This window comes from Gracilinanus agilis, chromosome 2 (assembly GCF_016433145.1).
Source record: "Gracilinanus agilis isolate LMUSP501 chromosome 2, AgileGrace, whole genome shotgun sequence".
Lineage (NCBI taxonomy): Eukaryota > Metazoa > Chordata > Mammalia > Didelphimorphia > Didelphidae > Gracilinanus > Gracilinanus agilis.
Window position 1 is genome coordinate 358,612,175 of NC_058131.1, and position 19,486 is coordinate 358,631,660.

The 19,486-nt window shown below is 35.6% G+C and overlaps 1 protein-coding gene across 3 annotated transcripts in view; it reads left to right on the plus strand.

The window, feature by feature from the left end:
• The window catches only part of FBXO38 (F-box protein 38), a 78,383-nt gene that overhangs the window by 23,396 nt on the left and 35,501 nt on the right, over positions 1–19,486 (plus strand). For all 3 annotated transcript variants that reach the window (XM_044664435.1, XM_044664436.1, XM_044664437.1), the window contains exons 5-8: positions 5,281–5,418; positions 7,876–8,013; positions 14,204–14,297; positions 15,479–15,609. In XM_044664435.1, coding sequence (XP_044520370.1) covers positions 5,281–5,418; positions 7,876–8,013; positions 14,204–14,297; positions 15,479–15,609 — 501 coding nt within the window. The remainder of the gene's footprint in view (positions 1–5,280; positions 5,419–7,875; positions 8,014–14,203; positions 14,298–15,478; positions 15,610–19,486) is intronic.

Sequence of the window (19,486 nt, forward strand, 5' to 3'; positions counted from 1 at the left end):
TTTGGGCACCTGAGTGTTATTTGTGCACTCGAGTGTTTTGTGTGTACTCTCTCTTTGTCTTCTTGAGACCCTGAGGACAGCTGTAAGAGACCCTCACTTCAGATTTTACTCTAAACATGATAATCTTATACTTTGATAAAAAATGAAATTAGAAACCTTGGCATTGTCATTGGAACTTTCAAACAACTTCTCAACACTCAATAAAAGTTTATTTTCTCCTTGTTTTTCATAGTGGCCAGCATAATTTTTTCCCTCAGTTTTGCCCAATAACTATAGTTACAGACATGCATGTAGCCTTTATGACTCTATTGTGAAGAAATCTCTTTTTAAATTTTTATTATCATATAAATGTGAACTAGTAGTATTCTATTCCCCTAAAGTTCTCCTCTATTGTTTTAAGATAAGGAACTGAGCCCAATTTCTCAAAGACTGAACCAGCCAGAGGCAAGTTCTGGCAGATTCTACCAAACTAGAAAGGCTTCAAGTATAGTCCAAGAAATAGATCATCTAAGGTCTGGCTAAGTGTTACAGAAATGGCATCACCAAGAAAGTTGGACTTAAGGTTATGAATAGTTTTGTCTGTAGCAATTCCTGAAGACCATATAATACAGTGTAGAGGAAGAATTGTGATCTGTGTTAGTCCCACTGATAAAATCATGGGCCCTCGAAGTGGAATTAATATTTTGGTATAGAGAACACTAATAACTAGTAACTGGACTGGAAATAGTTGTATTCAAGAGGTTAAAGCCTACAGAATTCAGAAATGTTTTAATGTTTATGTGTAAGGAAAGCCAACTGGTTCTCTGGTTGGGCCTCTCATGGTGGTAGTTTATTCATTCATTCATTCGTTTATTTATTACCTACATTAGTTTTCTTAATTTTTTTTAAAATTTTTTTCTTGTCATGCAAAACACTTCCATAATGGTCATTGTTGTAAGAGCAAAGTTGTATACAATCAAAACCCCAAAATAAAGCAAAAAATACACTCTTGTGAAAGACAACTCCAACAGTTCTTTCTCTGGAGGTGGATAGCATTCCTCGTCATAAGTCTTTCAGGATTATCCCAGATCATAGCACTGCTGAGAGCAGCCAGGTTTTCACAGATAATTATCATCCAGTATTGCTGTTATTGTGTACAATGTTCTCCCAGTTCTGCTTATTTCACTCTGCAACAGTTCCTGCAGATCTTTCCAGCTTTTTCTGAAATCACCTTGCTTATCATTTCTTATATCACAGTAATATTCCATTATTAACACATATCACAATCTGTTCAGCTGTTCCCCAGTTGATGGAAATCCCTTCTATTTCTAATTCTTTGCCACCAAAAAAAAGAGCTGCATTAAATATTTTTGTGCAAGTAGGACCTTTCCCCATTTCATTATGCATCTAGGGCAAAGACACCCAGAAGTGGTATTACAGAATCAGGGTGTATGTATAGTTTTATTGCTCTTTGGGTGTAATTCCAAATTGCCTTCCAGAATGGTTGGATCAGTTCACAACTCCACCAACAATGCATTAGTGTCTCAATTTTGGTACATCCCCTCCAACATTTATCACTTTCTGTTACTGTCATATTGGCTAATCTTGATAAGTATATGGTGGTACCTTAGCATTGTTTTAATTTGCATTTCTTTAATCAAGAGTGATTTAGGACATTTTTTCATATGATTATAAATGGCTCTGATTTTTTTCATCTGAAATCTGCCTTTTCATACTCTTTGACCATTTGTCAATTGGGAAATAGCTTGAAGTATTCTTGTGAATTTGACTTAGTTATTTATAAATTTGAGAAATTAGACCTTTATCAGAGGCATTTGTTATAATTTTTTTTCAGTTTGTTGTTTCCCTTCTAATCTTGGTTAGATTAATTTTATTTATACAAAAACTTTTTAATTTAATATAAAAATTATTCATTTTACATCTTATAATACTCTCTATCTCTTGTTTGGTCATAAATTCTTCCCTTCTTCTGAGATCTGCTATGTAAGTGATTCTGTGTTCCCTTAATTTAGTTATGGTATCATTCTTTATATGTAAATCACATATCCATTTTAACCTCATAAGTTTTTTGAAGTTATATTATTGAACGTATCTCTCTCTCTCCCTACTGGTGCTGGCAGGTGATTTGGTCTGGGTTATACATGTATTATTACACAAACATGTCATTCATTTTTCTAAGTGATTGATCTTAAAAAACCAAAATCCCAAAATATAAACCTAAATAAACAATTGAAAAATCATATTCTTTCATCTGCATTCTAACTCCAACAGTACTTTGAAGGTGAATTGCATTCTTTGTCCTCAGTCCCTCAGAATTGGCCTGGATCATCATGTTACCAATAATAGCCAAGTCAATCACAGTTGATCATTCCACAGTGTTGCTGTTAATGTGTATGATGTTTTCCCAGTTTTTCTTATTCCACTCTGCATTACTCCATGGAAGTTCTTTCCAGTTCTTTCTGAAATCATCCTGTTCATCATTCCTTATAGCACCATACTATCCCATCACCATCCTATACCACAATTTGTTTAGCTTTCCCAGTTGATAGACATCTCTTTAATTTCAAATTCTTTGCCACCACAAAAAGAGGTGCTATACCTTTTTTAAACCTTACATTCCATCTTAGAATCAATACTGTGCATTGGTTCTAAGACAGAAGAGTTGTAAGGCGTAGACAATGGGGGTTAAGTCCAGGACCTCCTCTCTGTGGACCTGGCTCTCAATCCACTGAACCACTTAACTTCCCCCTATAAATATTTTTTACAAGTAAATCTTTTCCCCCTTTTTTGAATAGACCTTGTTTTACTGGATCAAAAGGTATTCATTGTTTCATAACCCTTTGGGCATAATTTCAAATTACCTTCCAGAATGGTTGGTTCATTTCACAGCTCCATCAGCAATGCATTAGTGTCATATTGGTGGTATTGTGGTGGGAGCTCCCACAGGTCTTGAGTTTTGTAGACTCAGAAATTTGATTTTCTTTAATTTACCCTGAGTTGCTGAAGCTCTGAGGATTCACACTACAGAATCTTAAAAGACTAGTGGAGCTACAAACCGATACCACCATTCTGGAGAACAATCTGGAATTATCGTCAACGCACCAAAAAACTGTGCATGTTCTTTGACCCAGTAATATCACTACTAGGTCTGTATCCCAAAGAGATTAAAGATAAGGGAAAAGAACGTACCTGCACAAAAAATATTTATAGCAGCTTTTTGTGTTGGCAAACAACCAGAAACTGAAGGGATGTCTATCAATTGGAAAATAGCTGAAAAAGTTGTGTTATATACTTGTAATGGAATATTATTGTATCTTAAGAAATTATAAACAAGATGATCACAAAAGAAACCTGGAAAGATTTAAATGAAGAGATGCAAAGTGAAGTGGGGAGAACCAGGAGAATATTGTATATAGTAACAGTAATAATGTATGATGATCAATTGTAATTACAGCTATTATCATCAAGGCAAGGATCCAAGACAGCCCCAAGAGACTCATGACAAAAAAAAGTATATCCACTGCCAAAGAAGGAATAGACAAAGTCCAAATGCATATTAAAACATACCATTCTTTACTTTATTTCCTCCATGAATTTTTCTCTACTGTAAGCAATATGGGTCTTTATTCACATAATGAACATGGAAATATGTATTAGATGATAATGTACAACCTATATCATATTTACCTGCCTTTTTAGAGAGAGGGATGGGATAGGAAGAGAGAGAACCCAGATTGCAAAATATAAGAAAACAAATATTAAGAAAGACCTAATATCTGGAAAAAAATAAAATTTAAATTTTTTTAAAAAAACAAAAACTTAAAAGATACCCTTTTGTAAACCAGAATGCCAAGTTATTCATTGACGATGAAAGCTTTATTTTGACCAGTTAGCTGGTCTAAGTGGCTTCTTCAGAGTGTACTCTTCTAAGAAGAAACTATTTTGCTTAGTCAGAAGGTAGTTTAGTGAATATATGTAATTAATAGTAATAGCATACATCCTGTAATTTACAAAACACTTTCCTCCCCATCCCTGCAAGACAGTGAGTGTATTATATCCATTTTACATACAGAGAACATCTGATATTTATATAGCACTTCATGGTTTCGTAATTTTTTTCATTTGATTGTCCTTAGGAAGCCTCTGAAGCCTTAGCAACCACACATAATGTCATTGTTTTACAGATAAGAACCCTGGAACTTAGAATTTAAATAACTTGGGACTGGGACTTGTGGTTTTGTTATTTTTTTTTTATGACTAGTGGTTGTTTTTTTTTTTTCTACTGCTTCACATGGAACAAAAGGAGTAAGTTTTCTGGGACATTTTCATCAAGCTAGGGTAGCTTCATGAACTGCCCTTCTTCAATATGATGATATTTTTATTTTAAATTATTTTATCTTAAACCAGATAGTGATGGAAAAACACTGACATATTTATAAAATACTTCTCAGTCACATCTGCCTAATGTTAAAAGGTATTACAGACAACTAAATGATTATTCTATTTGGTGGCAGTTTGAAAAGGCGGCATTAATGATATTTTTTCCCAATTTAGTAATGGTAGATTGACCAAAGAAACAGTTAGACTTGAGCTAGTTATTGCTCAAATCTGGTTGTTTACTCATTGTCTTTGTGCAAGCAAGTCCTTTCTCCCTGCTCCATAATCCCCCTCATCCACACCAATTTAAACACTTTACCATCATAGCAGCCTTCTTTCACTTTCTCTTTTTGCCCTTAAACACAATAATCTGCTTTTCTTTCTATCTTGATTTCCTTCAAGAATGGGGGATGAGGGTTGGGGATATGTGAGGGACAGATGAAGCCTTCCTTAAACATTCCTTCCTTTCAACTGATGAAATAACATCTCCTCCCCAGATGTCTAATAGTTCTTTGCTCCTGTAACAATTTTATCCTATCTCATACTTACTTGTATGTATATTATATATCTTTGTCTCTATACCATATTAGGCTGTGAGGACTTAGTGAGCAAGGACCGAGGGCACTTTTCATCTACATCTTCAGGGCCTTCTATATTGTTTAATCATGATATACATATTAATTTGAGAAAGAACCAAGAAGAATAATCATTAACAAAGGTCTGTTTTACAATAAGTATATACATGTGTTTGAGGATTATTTCAAATAGACCGTATGTGATATTCATTGGTTAGATGAATTGCAGATGTTGAAGTCTCCTTGAAGGAGACTTAGCAAATGCATTCTTGAGTTTGCTTATAGAACAAAGGATTTGATTTTAATTCTTAACTGTTTTTTCTTCTAGGGGTAAATGTTCCAGAAATTCCTTGTATTCCAATGCTAAGGCACCTTTATTTGAAGTGGGTGAGACTCACCAAGCCCCAGCCTTTTAAAGATTTCCTTTGCATCAGCTTACGCACTTTCGTCATGAGGAACTGTGCAGGTGATTATATGGCTGAGTGACAGAATTATAATAAGTTGCACATATTAAAAGAATTCTAAAGCAAAATTTATTGCCATATACTCATACACATTGAGTTAAATTGATTATTTTATGCACTATTAAATATTACCTCTGAAAGATAAATTCATGCTTCTAGAGGTAGTAAGAATGATTAGAGATCATCTAATACAACCCCTATCCCCTTTTTTTTAAGCAGGTAAGGGAAACCGAGGACCAGAGACTTAAAATGATTGGTCCAACATAATAAGTGAGAGTGAGGTTTGAGCCTGGTATTTCCTCACTTCATTCTAACACAGTGTTCTTTTTACTTCACAAAAGTTCTGAGGGAAATCATGAAAAAGTGTATTTAATCTTCTCAAACTCTCTCATGTCTCTCCTTTATACTTCATTCCAATCTGCAACACCCTGAATTAAACTCTCATCATTTCATCCTGGAACAGCTTTCTACTTAAACTTTATGACTCTGTTCTGCTTCTATCCAGTCTATCATGTATATATTTTTAAAATTAGTCTTCTTTAAGCAAAACTTTTCTCATGTTACCTCCCTGCTCAGAAATCTCCACTGACTCCCTTAGCTGTGGCATCAGGGTGGAATAACTCTGCATACCTTGCTAGGTCATACTCATCTGTACTTATTTCCTGCTACCTAACATTCACCCTTTTCTCTCCATTTTCTTTATTTAGTTTAATTTTATTTACACTTCCAAATTATCCACTTCTCCCCTATCTGTTAAGAAGACAAAATATAAAACAAATTTTTTTCAAAAAGCAAATGACAGATTTCTTCATTATTCATTTTCTAAAAAGAAAAAAGGAGGAAAAATGCTTCATTCTGCTCTGAGTCCATTTGTATCATTGTTGTTCAGAACTGTCTAATTCTACATGACCTGACAGACCGTAGCGTGTCAGTGCTATCTGGTGTTTTCTTGGCAAAGATACTGGAATGTTATGCCATTTCCTTCTCCAGGGGGCTTAGAGGGGGAAAAAAATTAAGCAACTTGCCCATAATCACAGCTAGTAAGTGAATGAGGCCTAAGGTGTTATCCACTGAGCTACCTTCTGCTTCCTCACTATTCCCTGCACCAGCCCTGTTGGTTCTGATTTTACCTACTCAGAATCATACTGGACTTTTTTCATCTTGCCATTTACTCATGGTAAAATCCTTGGCACTCTTAATGACATAATTACATGTCCTCAGTTTTCTTACCTAAATAATGCAAATGTTAGACTTGATAACTTCTAAGTTCCTCTCCACTTTAAGCAATTATAGTGCCCCTTCCACAAAGTTTTTTATGACTATGCCCCTTCTCTAAATCCTGAACCCTAGTACTTTAGTCACAGAATCATGGCATATCATACTTGGAAGGGATCCCATAGCTCATCTAGTCCAAGATTTGTCTGCCTATTATGTTTTGGCACTGGATTATTTATGTTCTTCTTTGTTTTGCTTGATAATTGTTTCAGAATATTAAGCTATAAACTTTTTAAACTTCTCATATCCTGCTAGCACAATGTCTGGCACCTGATTGTTCAATAAATGCTTATTTGGTTAGTTCATTGTCTTGGTGGTGAGGAGTATAGCATCACAGTTGCAAACTGTGCTAAAGGAATAAAGAAAGAATGCTATGCCTTCAGATTTCACTGAGGTACTTTTGCATATTGAGGACTGTCATTGGCTGGCTTCAGAGAAGGGATTTTAGAGCAAAAAGGGATAGTAGAGACCATCTAGTCTAAATTGTGATTTTATAGAGAAGGGGAGCAAATTGGGGCCCAAGAGAAGTGCCTGTTCAAGGTCACTTAGTGAATAAATAGCAGAACCAGGATTGACATACAAAGCCTTCTGATTCCTAGTCCATTGTCTTTCAGTTATTTACCGCTAGCAGAAATCTCGTTCTGGAGACTCAGTCACTTTTGTGTCATTTTGAGGCACACGTGTTATTTTGAAACACACATTTATTTGAAAAGAGCCCTAAGCTTTGGTCAGCAAACCAAGGCTGAAAACATTACCTAGAGCAAATCACTTAATCTTTTTGGTCCTTAGTTCCTTAGTCTTCAGAATTAGAACTTAGGACTTAAGATCTTTAAAATTCTTTTGATCATATTTTACAGAAACAGTTTTGAAAAAAAGGAAGCTTCCATTGTTCATCTTAAGATTATCTAAAAGGAGGTAGCTGGTGCAATGGATGGAGACTTAGTTTTTGAGAAACCTGAGTTCAAATATGACCTCAGGTACCTACATAGATACTAACTCTGGGCATGTTACTTAACTGCTGTCTGCCTCAGTTTCCTCAGCTATACAGTGGAGATCATAATAGTACCTATTTCCCAGGGTTGTTGTGAGGATAAAAACTTATATTGTTGACTATAAAGCATTATATGAATGCTGACATCACCAGCACCACCATCTGTCATATCATTACGTTTTTGGTTTTTCAGGGCCTACGAACTCTTTGAAGTATGTCCCATTGGTAACTGGATTAGCTTCTGCCCGAAACTTGGAACAATTAGAATTAGTTCGAGTTCCTTTCCTAGGAGGTCTCATCCAACACGTAGTTGAAGACAGTTGGCGATCAGGTATAGTTCTTTCATTTGTCCTGTAGTATCATGCAGTCTTTGAAAAATTAATTTCCTTTTGAGGAATTTTTGCATTTGTTTTAAAAACCATTTAAAAAGTGATAGGAATCAATTGTTAGTAATCACACCCCTCTTATGTCATTTGACAGGAAGTTTAGCAAGAGACCTTTTCTTACTTGTTGCTTAGTTACTGCTACATCAAATCATGTCTTGGGGATATGTATTAGAAATTCTATTGGAGATGTTTTTGTGCTATCAGAGTTCATGACTCGGGTTTCACAACTCAGATATCATATTCTCTCATGAATTACATCAAATATGTTCAGGAGGATAACGATAATTGTAAAATAATTGTTTATAAGATTATAAAGTTTTTATTAATTTGATTAATTTTATAAAAATGCAGTAATTGTCACTGAACTGCATTAAAGAATTAAAAATTGTTGGAAATGGTTAAGGCATGATACATTCAGACCCAATTAGTAAGTATATGTAGCAAATTAATAAATTTCATAACATAAATTATTATAAAATCGTATTGGTTGTAATCATATCAGTATGCTAAAAACTTTTGATTTCCTCAATTTGAGACTCCTTCACAGATGCAAATTGCTTCTTATCTGTAATTTATAGTCTTGGCTCTAGGTACTGAGAAGTTAATCGACTTGCCCATAATCACAAAGCTAATAAATGTCAGGGACCAATAGGATTTGAACCCTAATCCTCTCAACTCCAAGTTTAGTACTGTCATATCACCTTGCATTTATTATAATAATATTATTTTTGATTAATTATTTTGTATAATGGCAATGATAGTGATAGTTATTAATAAGGCTAGATATTACAACAAGCTATTAAACTGTACTTACCCTTTTACCTATGGTATGTATGCCAGTAAGTCTTTACTTTCTAGAGATCAAAGAAGAAAAGTATTTGTAGTAGCTGTGTGTATGTGTGTTTTCAAAGAATTGGAAACTGGGTATGTCCATTAATTGGGAAATATCTAATAAGTTATAGTATAAATGTGATGGAATACTATTGTGCTAGAAGAAATAATGAGAGGCAGAGCCAAGATGGCAGAGAAGAAGGAAGAAAAGTTTGAACTATCATAAGAATCCTTTCCAACCCACTAAAAATAACTCCCTAAAATGAATATTAGGCTGAAAGAACCAACAAGGAGATGGAATGAAGCAACTTTCATGCAGAAAATAGCTTGAAAGGGGAGCACAGCTATAGGAGGCTACACCAAGGAATACCAGCACAAGCCATCAGTGAGCCTCTCTATTCCCCACCCCTCCAACCCACATCTACTATTCCACTCTGAATCAGGGCCCAAGCCAACATTCAGATCCTAAAATCCTGACTAAGCATTGCAACCCTATACTCATCCTGTAAAATTCCACTCCCCAGCCCAAACCTGCAGTACAGTCCAGAGTCTTAGTGCCAGGCAATCTATGCATGCAATCTTATGTGTAAGCCCAGAGCAAGGCCCCAAGCCCCAGCATAAGATAGCCCTAACATGCTGGCCTGTGTGAGCCCAGATGAAGAGCTATCCCTTACCAAAGCTCAAGGCAAAGTTACCAGTTCCAGGACAAGGCAGTCCGTGGTGTTCCTGACCTGATCAAGCCCAGAGTGAGACCAAAAGCCCCTTCCCAAGCCTGAGTCTATAGTTTGAACTCCACCATAGGGTAGTTCACAGTGCTCTGAGCTCTACAAGCCCTCAGCAATCTAAAAGGGTGATTGAATCAGCAGTATGAGGTGGCTTTCAGAGTTCCTAGTCCACAGGCTATCATTCCACCTTGGAAGAATTGAAACTTACAGAAAGCCAGATATAGAGCTACAGGTAACATTGAGGAAGAACAGAAGTTTTTACCCTAAGAACAGAGCCCACTTTAAGATAAAAGTGAAAGTTAAGGAAAAGGCTGATGAAATAAGCAAATATATATTTAAAAAAAAAAAAAAAACCTAACCATAGAAAATTTTTATAGCGACAAAGAAGAGCATAACACAGATAGGGATAGTAAAAGTAAAGCAAACACACAAAGCTTCAAAGAAAAATATAAATTGGTCTCAGATTATGGAAGCACTCAAAAAGGATTTTGAAACTCAATTAAGAGAGGTGGAGGAAAAATGAGGAAGAGAAATGGAAGAAAATAAAAGTAGAATTGGCCAAGTTAAAAAGGAGATAATCATGGAAGACAATCATTCCTTAAAAATTAGAATTGGACAATTGGAAATTAATGACTTCATGAAATATCAAGAAACAATGAAACAAAATCAAAATATCAAAGGAATGAAATGTGAAGGGAGGTGGCTCATCAACCCCATATATCAAGGTATACTATAAAGCAGTAATCATCAAAACAGCCTGGTACTGGCTAAGAAATAGAATGGTAAATCAATGGAGTAGATTAGATACATAATGCCATTTGCAATCTAGTGTTTGATAAACTGAAAGACCCCAGCTTTTGGAATAAGAACTCACTGTTTAGCAAAAACTGCTGGGAAAATTAGAAAACAGTATAGCAGAAACTTGGTCTAGACCAGGGGTCGGCAACCTTTTTGGCCGTGAGAGCCATAAACGCCACATTTTTTAAAATGTAATTTCATGAGAGCCGTACAGTGCTCACAGCGTGTACTCCTGTAACAGTGCCTGAAAAAAAATTGACTTTATGGCTCCTGCAGAAAGAGCCATTATCTGGCCCTCAAAAGAGCCAGATATGGCTCGAGAGCCATACGTTGCTGACCCCTGGTCTAGACCAGTCTTTCACACTATAAAATGGACTTATGATTTAGATACAGAGTGATACCATAACTAAATTAGGGGAACTTAGAATAATTTATCTTGCAGATCTCTGGGGAAGGAAAGAATTTATGATCAAACAAGAGATAGTATTATAAGATGAATACTTTCGATTATGTTAAATTAAAAAACTTTTGTACAAACAAAACTAATCTCACCAGAATTAGAAAGGAAACAGTAAATTGGAGGAAAAAATTTATAACATTTCTCTGATAAAGGTCTAATTTCTCATATTATAGAGAACTAAGTCAAATTCACAAGAATATTTCCCAATTGAGAAATGGTCAAAAAGTTTGAACGGACAGTTTTCAGGTGAAAAAATCAAAGCCATCAATAATCATGAGAAAGGATGTTCTAAATCACTCTTAATTAGAGAAATGCAAATTAAAGCAACACTAAAGTACCACCACACACCTATCAGACTGGCCAATATGACAGGAATGGAAAGTGATAAATGTTGGAGGGGATGTGGCAAAATTGGGACAACAATGCAGTGTTGGTGGGATTATAAACTGATTCAGCCATTCTAGAGGGCAATTTGGAACCATGCCCAAAGGACTATACAGCTGTGTATACACTTTGATCCATTAATACCACTGCTGGAGGGGTCTTTATCCCAAATAGATAATGAAAAAGGGGAAAGACTCTACTTGTACAAAAATATTTACTGCCACTCTTTTTTTAGTGGCAAAGAATTGGAAATTGAAGTAATTGGGGAATGGTTGGACAAATTATAGTTCATGTTGGTCATGGATGATTTCAGAAAAAACTGGAAAGATCTGCATGAACTGATGCAGAGTGAAATAATCAGAAGCAGGGGAACATCATGCACAATAACAGTAATATTGTACAATGATCAACTGAAAACTTGGCTCCTCTCAGCAGTGCAATGATCTGGGACAATTGCGAAATACTTATGATTTGGAATGCTATCCACCACTAGATAAAGAACCGTTGGAGTCAGATAGATATAGATCAAAGCATACTATCTTTCACATCATAGTATTTACAGTTTTATTTTAGGGCTTAGGTTTTGTTCGAGTGTGCTCTTCCAACAGTGACCAATATGGAAGTGTTTTGCATGATAATAAAAATTAAATTAAAAAAAAAAAGAAAAGATGAGATGGTGTCAGAAAATATGAGAAGACTTGTATGAATTAATGCAACATGAAGTGAGTATTACCAGAAGAAGAATAATTTATACAATCCCAAGAATTTGTTTAAAATCAACTTTGAAAGAATAGTAACTGATCAATGTATGGACCAGCCACAATTCCAAAGGACACATTATGAAACATGTTATCTAATCCCAGATAAAGAACTGATGTACTCAGAATATAGATAGAAACATATTTTCTTCCATTTCTTTTTATTTCTTTTTCTTTTTTCTTAGAACATGGCAAGAGCAGAACTTTGTTTTACAAGTCTGTGTATTTGTAAGATTGTTTTTTTCTTCCCTTTTCATTTGGGAGATGGAGGGAAGAAGGGTTAGGGAGAAAATTTTTAACTTAAAATCAAACAAAACTGAATTTTTTAAAATTATGGTTAGGGATTAGAACTGTGGTTTCATTGATAAAAGAAACTCCTACGTCAAGAAACTTACTACTAATACAGATTGGTAACCTTTGCAGTGTTTATCATTATATAATTGCTTAGAGCAAAGAGAATTTAAGTGACTTACCCAAGGTCACAAAACTAGTATATATCAGCAGTGGAACTAGAACCTACATCTTCCTATCCTATGTTCGTTATGCATTATGCCAATTATTAATAAAATTTCTTACAGGAAAATGACTAATTTTCCACAGCCGCTTCGATTTCATTAATTGTGGTACTCTCTCCTGTGATTCTTTTATGCCTGTCCATCTTGTTTGATTTTCATATTCTCCCATTAGTTTTCTATAAGTGGTCAACCCAATGAGTTGGGGATTAAAAGTACTATCAACTAGATAAGCAGCTTGCAAAAATTAGGAAATCCTACTTACCTAATTTCCAATGACCAACCAATGTAGAATAGACTTTAAAATGCTCCCCTTATTGATAGCATATAAACTAAAGGGCAAGCACGTTTAGCTTTACAGAGAGAAGTTGTGATTCTGCACTTAATTTAAAGTTTTATGCATAAAACTAGAAATCAAGAGTTCAAGTATTTAGGATGCAAATGAGTAAAGAGATAGGTATCATAACATGAACAATAGTACTAAAATGTAAAAGAAAATTCAGAATAATTTTCATTAAAATATTAGAGCTGCTTTTCAAGTCGGGAAGACTTGGGTTTAATACTTACCTCTGACTTATGGTGACTATGTGGTTCTGGGCAAGACACTTAAATCTCTCTGTTTACCAGGAAAATTTCTAATACTGTAAGTTGTAGAGAAATTGCTGGTCTGCATTAGGGAAAACAATTTTCTCACCAAAGTGTACTTTATGAAGAAATCACAGGTTCTGAGACCACCCCTCACCCCGCCAAAAAAAAAAAAATGATTGATTACAGTTTAAAGAGAAGGAAATGTTCTGTATAGTCTCTGTAAGAGGTGTTTAGAGATTATTGATTCAAACTAAGACCACAAAATTGAAAATAACAGCTTACATTTGTTATTTTACTATTTTAAATTTTACAAACTTTCCTCACAACTGTGTCCTGTAGTTGATGCAAGTAGTATTTTCCCCATTTACAGATGAAACTAAGATTAAGTGACTTGACCCTGCTCACATGACTAATAAATGTGAGTTTTGATTAACTCAGGTCTACAAATTAATTCCAAGTCTAGCACTCTTTCTACAGTGTTGTGACTTAAATAGGTTGATTACTACGTGGTAAGCTCAAAGAACTGAGATTCCACATGAAGAGCTCACAAGAACCCTAGTCATTACTTGATTAATACTTTTAAATAATTAAAACTCTGCTCATATCCTCCAAAACTGTATAAAGAGAATTAAACATTCTGAAATGCCATAGCACAGTTACATTAGACAGCCACTACTAAGGGAGGAGGACTTCATGTATGGGTCTGGGAATAGACTGAGATTATGATTTGAGAATTTGCTTCTTGGGCTAGAAGATTGCCCACAAGAGTTAAAAAGGTTTTTTTTGGCTACCACAATCTATGAAGACCAGCTTAACTAAGAATGTAGGAGAAAGTTGTCATCAATGTCAATAATATTGAATTGATGGTCCTTAAAGAATTGAAGTGAAAGAATGCCAGTCATATGTGAAACTTCCTTGAGGGCAAGAATTTACTTATCTTTGCCTTGCTTTGAGCATAAAACTTAATAAATGCCTTGAATGAATGAAAACAATGTAAGGTAAAGGAATGGAGAGCCCATAACTAATTTTATTGAAAAACACATTTTTAATTCTCTACTTTCTCTCCTTGCCTTGTCCAGGTGGTTTTAGAAATTTGCACACTATTGTTTTGGGAGCTTGCAAGAATGCTCTTGAAGTTGATCTTGGCTACCTCATCATCACTGCTGCTCGAAGGTATGCCTTCTCTTCTCCTTTCAGAAATTATACCATTTTGGCTCTTAGGAATAACTTTCGAGTACAACCTGACCACAAGGTTTTGATAAGTACTGCTTAAGCTACTGAGGAAAAAATATAAATAATAGCCTACAGTGACTTAGCTGCTTTGTAAAAATTATGAAGGGTGACTAGCTTAGACTATTCCAGTTCTTCCTTACTAAAGCAGTGACTTTCTGGATTAGAAGGAAGGGGGAATGTTTTACTGGATTTTTCCAGGAGCACCACCAAATATGATGATTTTTTTCATGGTTTCTCAGGGTAAATATGAACAGCTTTCCCATAGGAGATCCAGACCAACAGAAATTCCCAACACTTATGAGCTGTGTGTGAGAAGTCTAGTGATCACTTGTGTAGAGTAAAATACCTCCATCCCATGACACCCCAGTGGTGGGACATAGGAGTCAAGGAGTCATGTGTTGTGTCTGATGTTCTGATGGCTTGGCATGATATTGCCATGGAAGGGCAGATGACATGACATTTGAATGCCATTGGTCAAGAAAAGGGAGAAGGAGCAAAAGCTTTGAAAAGCCAGCACTGGAAGCATAGTGCGTCTCTTTGCTACCATAACTGTATCTGGGCTGGTGTTTTTCTCTTTTCTTATCTGGTAATCTCTGACAAGCCCTACAGCCTCAGCCGACTGTAAAGGAGGATTGAAGTTTACTAGAAGTTAGAAGGGCTAAGAACCCTAATTTCTTTTTTTAAACCCTTACCTTCTGTCTTGGAGCCAATACTGTGTATTGGCTCCAAGGCAGAAGGGTGATAAGCGTAGGCAATGGGGGTCAAGTGACTTGCCAGGGTCACACAGCTGGGAAGTGGCTGAGGCCAGATTTGAACCTAGGACCTCCCATCTCTAGGCCTGGCTCTCAATCCACTGAGCTACCCAGCTGCCCCCTTTCTTCTTTTTTACTAATAAATACTTATAAATCCAGTAATAAGCCTCCAGACTAATTTTTATTTATAATAAGATTTTTCTCTTTTGTATCCACTAAATCAGATTGGTTAGTTTGGTTGACTTCTATGATACAGTGTTGTTTCTTGGAAAGAACTATTTTTATAACCAATCTATTAAGAAGTCATTGAGTTTAGTGAAACCTTACTTGACTTTCTTTGATCTCATCCCTGTATCTCTTTGTTTTTAGGTTACATGAAGTTAGAATCCAGCCTTCTCTAACCAAAGATGGTGTCTTTTCTGCACTCAAGATGGCAGAATTGGAGTTCCCACAGTTTGAAACCCTCCACCTGGGATATGTAGATGAGTTTTTACTGCAGTGTAAGCCTATCCTACTTTTGTTTTGTCCCTAAAAATGCTTCTCTTTTAACATGACCAGTTAGAAACTCAAATTTTGATATACCGTGTTGTCCCATGTATAAGGTGATTTCAAACCTTAGACAATTTTGTTTTTCAAAGAAGAGTTTCCTTATCTGTAAAATGAAGGAGTTGGACTGAATGATCTTTAAGGTCTCTTCTAGCTCAAACTCTTATCCTAGGAAAACATTGTAAAATTAGAGTATTTGATGGATTTTGGACCTATCATACCAAATATCAAAATATTAATCAGTGCAATATCACCAACGAACATCAGATAAGCTGCAGAGAATTGTTTGCAAATGTTGCCTGCACAATTTTCTTATTTTCTTCTACTACCTAAAGCCCTTTCCCCCTGCAGCATACTTTCCCCAGTTTGTCCTTCATTTGTGTTTATTATGCTGCATTTCTTGAAGCTTTTAATAGTACTCTCAAATAAGCATCCATTCCATGCCTGCATTAGCCATTCACACAGTAAGCCCACTGAGGGTTTCTTGACTTTTCCAGATGGTGTTAGAATATGATCTTCAGTGAGCAACCAGTCCATACGCTCTTTCTGCAGGTTGTCTTTGAAAGGCTTGTTCACAGCAACAACCTAGAACCTGCAATTGGGAAGTCATCCCCTTCAGGTATACTCATCAAAATCATTATACATTGCACGAACTTATTTTCTCACCACATTGGTTAAATCCTCAGGAAAAGCTTATATTTTATTTTTTTAAAAACTCTTTATCTTCTTGTCCCTATTTTTAACCAGCCTCAAAAAAGATCCAAGGTTAATTCATTGTTTTTCTTGCAATTCACACCTAGCATTCTCTTTGGATATTGTCTTGCAGCTTTTTTAAAGTGAGGCAATTCAATTCATATTTTAAGAAGGTCAGAAGGTCTTAGATAAACTCAAATGGGTCCTGAGGAGGTTGATCAGCTTAATGAGAGGATTGGTAGCCTTATAAGGATTTCTAGAAGGAATTAGGGATGCTAGCTTTGAGTATTTAAACTCCTTCAAAAATTATTTTTGTACTCACAATCCCTCTTTTGTGGACATAGTTGATACCTAATAAAAGTTTATTAAATTTGAATTGAGAAGAAAAGCCTAAGAGAATGAGGGGGATGATGTTGGAAAAGAATTATAGCCCAGGTAGAACTAGAGTTGTAGCTGCAAAGTGATATTGTTAAGCTTGCTTTAAGGGGAAACTTTGTAACAATTATGCTGACCAAAATTGAAATGAACCAATTTGGGAAGCAAATTCAGTGCCTACTAGAGGTCTCTGTGTGGAAACTGGATGAATACCTGTACCAGATTACTTAAATCAGTAGAGTGTATTTCTCTTAGAAATTGGACAAAGATGGCTTTTGAAGTACCTTCCAACTCCCAAATTCTGTTAATTCCATTGATTGATTTATTACTTACTATATGCACCACCTGAGTACCGGGGATAATAAATTTGCGATCAGGTGCCATCCCCGCCTTCATGATGTTCTTGGTATAATTAAGGGGGCAGAGGGGAGTACGACACAAAAACAACTCATCCCTCAGATTGCATGATGAGTGTAGAAAAGAGATGCAAGCAAAATTCCATGTAAGTTCTGAAGATTCAAAAGACCATTATTGATTAAAGCAGTGATGGGCAAACGGTTCTATCCAGCCATGTGACATTCCTAATCTGACTAATACAATGAGTTGGATACAATACAATGAAACTTTGAAAGAGTTGCCTTAGAAACAGACTGACAGAGGAGCATTTCCTTTCCTTTGGCCCCCTCTTTAAAAAGTTTGCCCATCACTGGATTAAAGATAGGAGTTATGGTATTAAAGGATGGTGAGAATTTAACCAGTAGAGTAGAGGACATCCGAGGCATAGGGAAAAACATGAACAGAATCAGGAAAAGCATAGAACGTGTGGTAGGGATAGCCAATTGTGTATCATATTATAGAGTAGAGTACATGGGTGCAGTAAGCCTGGAAAATTACAGTAATACTATATCAAGGACTTAGAATGCCAAGTTAAGGAGGTTAAACTTTCCCTCATAGGAAGTTAGTATAGATTTTATGGTTTTGAGCAGATTAAGTAATGTGATAAGATTTATGCTAGTAGTAGAAAAGGAGTTTAGTTCCTTAGGTCAAAAGTTAATATAACTCTGTTGTATGTCCTTAATTTCCAGTAGATTTTACAGTTTTTTCTTGCCTTTTTTTGTATTCAAAATTTAAAAACAGTATTAGCAAGAAATATTGACATCTCGTCAGCATTCACAGTATAATTATATCTTTTATATAAAGTAAAAATATAGCATTAGGTGGAAAAAACTGGTCTCTTTCTACATATTCTGGAAAGCGTTGCTCATAGCTAAGCTGCTACAGACAAATCCACTTTACTCTTTCATCCTTTTATACCATCTTGGACTGGTTCTGAATTGGGATTTAGGCCATGCCTCTGTATTGATATCTTTAGGAACTTTTTCCTTTTTATAACTTAACATTTTTAAAAGCAGCTAGACATGTGTTTGCTTCTTTGGCACTCTTGATCTTAAAATCAAAATTGTAATTTCCTGGATATTATGATTTCTTTATAATTTCGTTCTTTTGTCCATTAATCACTACAGACAGATTTGTCCACTTTGGAAAGCTGGACTTCCAAATTTATAACTCTCATCTCTCATTTCCCTACCTTTCTCTCCTTCCCCATCCCTAATCTTCTCAAAGGTCTACCTCCTGAGACAGATTCTAGGGCAGCCCTTGAAACCATATGTCTTGAAAAGGGCATCCAAACCCACTCTTCCAGAATATGTGTGACATAGTGGAAAGAGTGGTAGAAAATATATTTTGACTCAAAATTGGGTTTGGATCACAGCTTTGTTGTTTACTAGGCTCAAGAACAACCCTCACAGGCAAGTCATTTAACATCATGGGGCCTTGGTTTAATTCTCTACCAATAGAGGAACTTATTCAAGATGATCTCTAAGGTCCTTTCTGGCTCTAAATCTTAAACTCTGTGGAGTTCTAAGGTTTACAAAATGCCTTTCTTATAACAGACTTGAAAAAGTTATTAGTTTATATTTTATAGATGAGAAAATTGAGCTTCAGAGAGATGGAAACACTTCAGCCATATTTACACAACTAATTAGAGTCAAAGCTTGGGTTTGAATCCATGTTTTTTGACACCAGGTCCAGTGTTTTCTTATATCATATTGCCGCTCTCGCTGTCCCTTGTAGATTCTCCATATAATCTTCCCTTCTTAATATTCCACTTTACCTCCCCTTTCCAGAAGGAAAAGATTTCTTAAAAAAAGCCTGGAAAAGAGTAACAGTATATTCTTAACTCCTCATCATTGTCTTAATAGGGGAAGGCTGAATATGGTACTCTATATTCTGTGAAGTAGAATGTAAAGGAGTTAAAGCCCAAGAATATCATCTCTCTCACTTCCATGCCTTTACCATAGGCTGTCCCTCATTCCTAGAAGATACTTCCTCATGTCCATCCTTTAGAATCTTTTGATGACCTCAAGTCTCCACTCAGATACTACTTCCTACAGGAAGACTTTAGTGATTTCACTAGTTCCCAGTGTTTACTCTCCTAAAACCTGCATACCTGTTTTTTCTCATAGTAGAATGTAAGCTTCCTTAAGGTCAAGGACTACTTTCATTTTTGTCTTTATATTGTACATATAGTTGATGCATAATAAATACTTGTTTAATTGATTTGAAAAAGGGAAGAACTAAAGAAGAGGGCTAGGAATTATCTTTCTCTGGAGTAAAATGATTCTTGGAATTTTAGAGGGCTTGTAGATTAAGTAAGGGAAAAGATCATAGTTTCTGAATCTAATCATATCTCTTTATTTTACA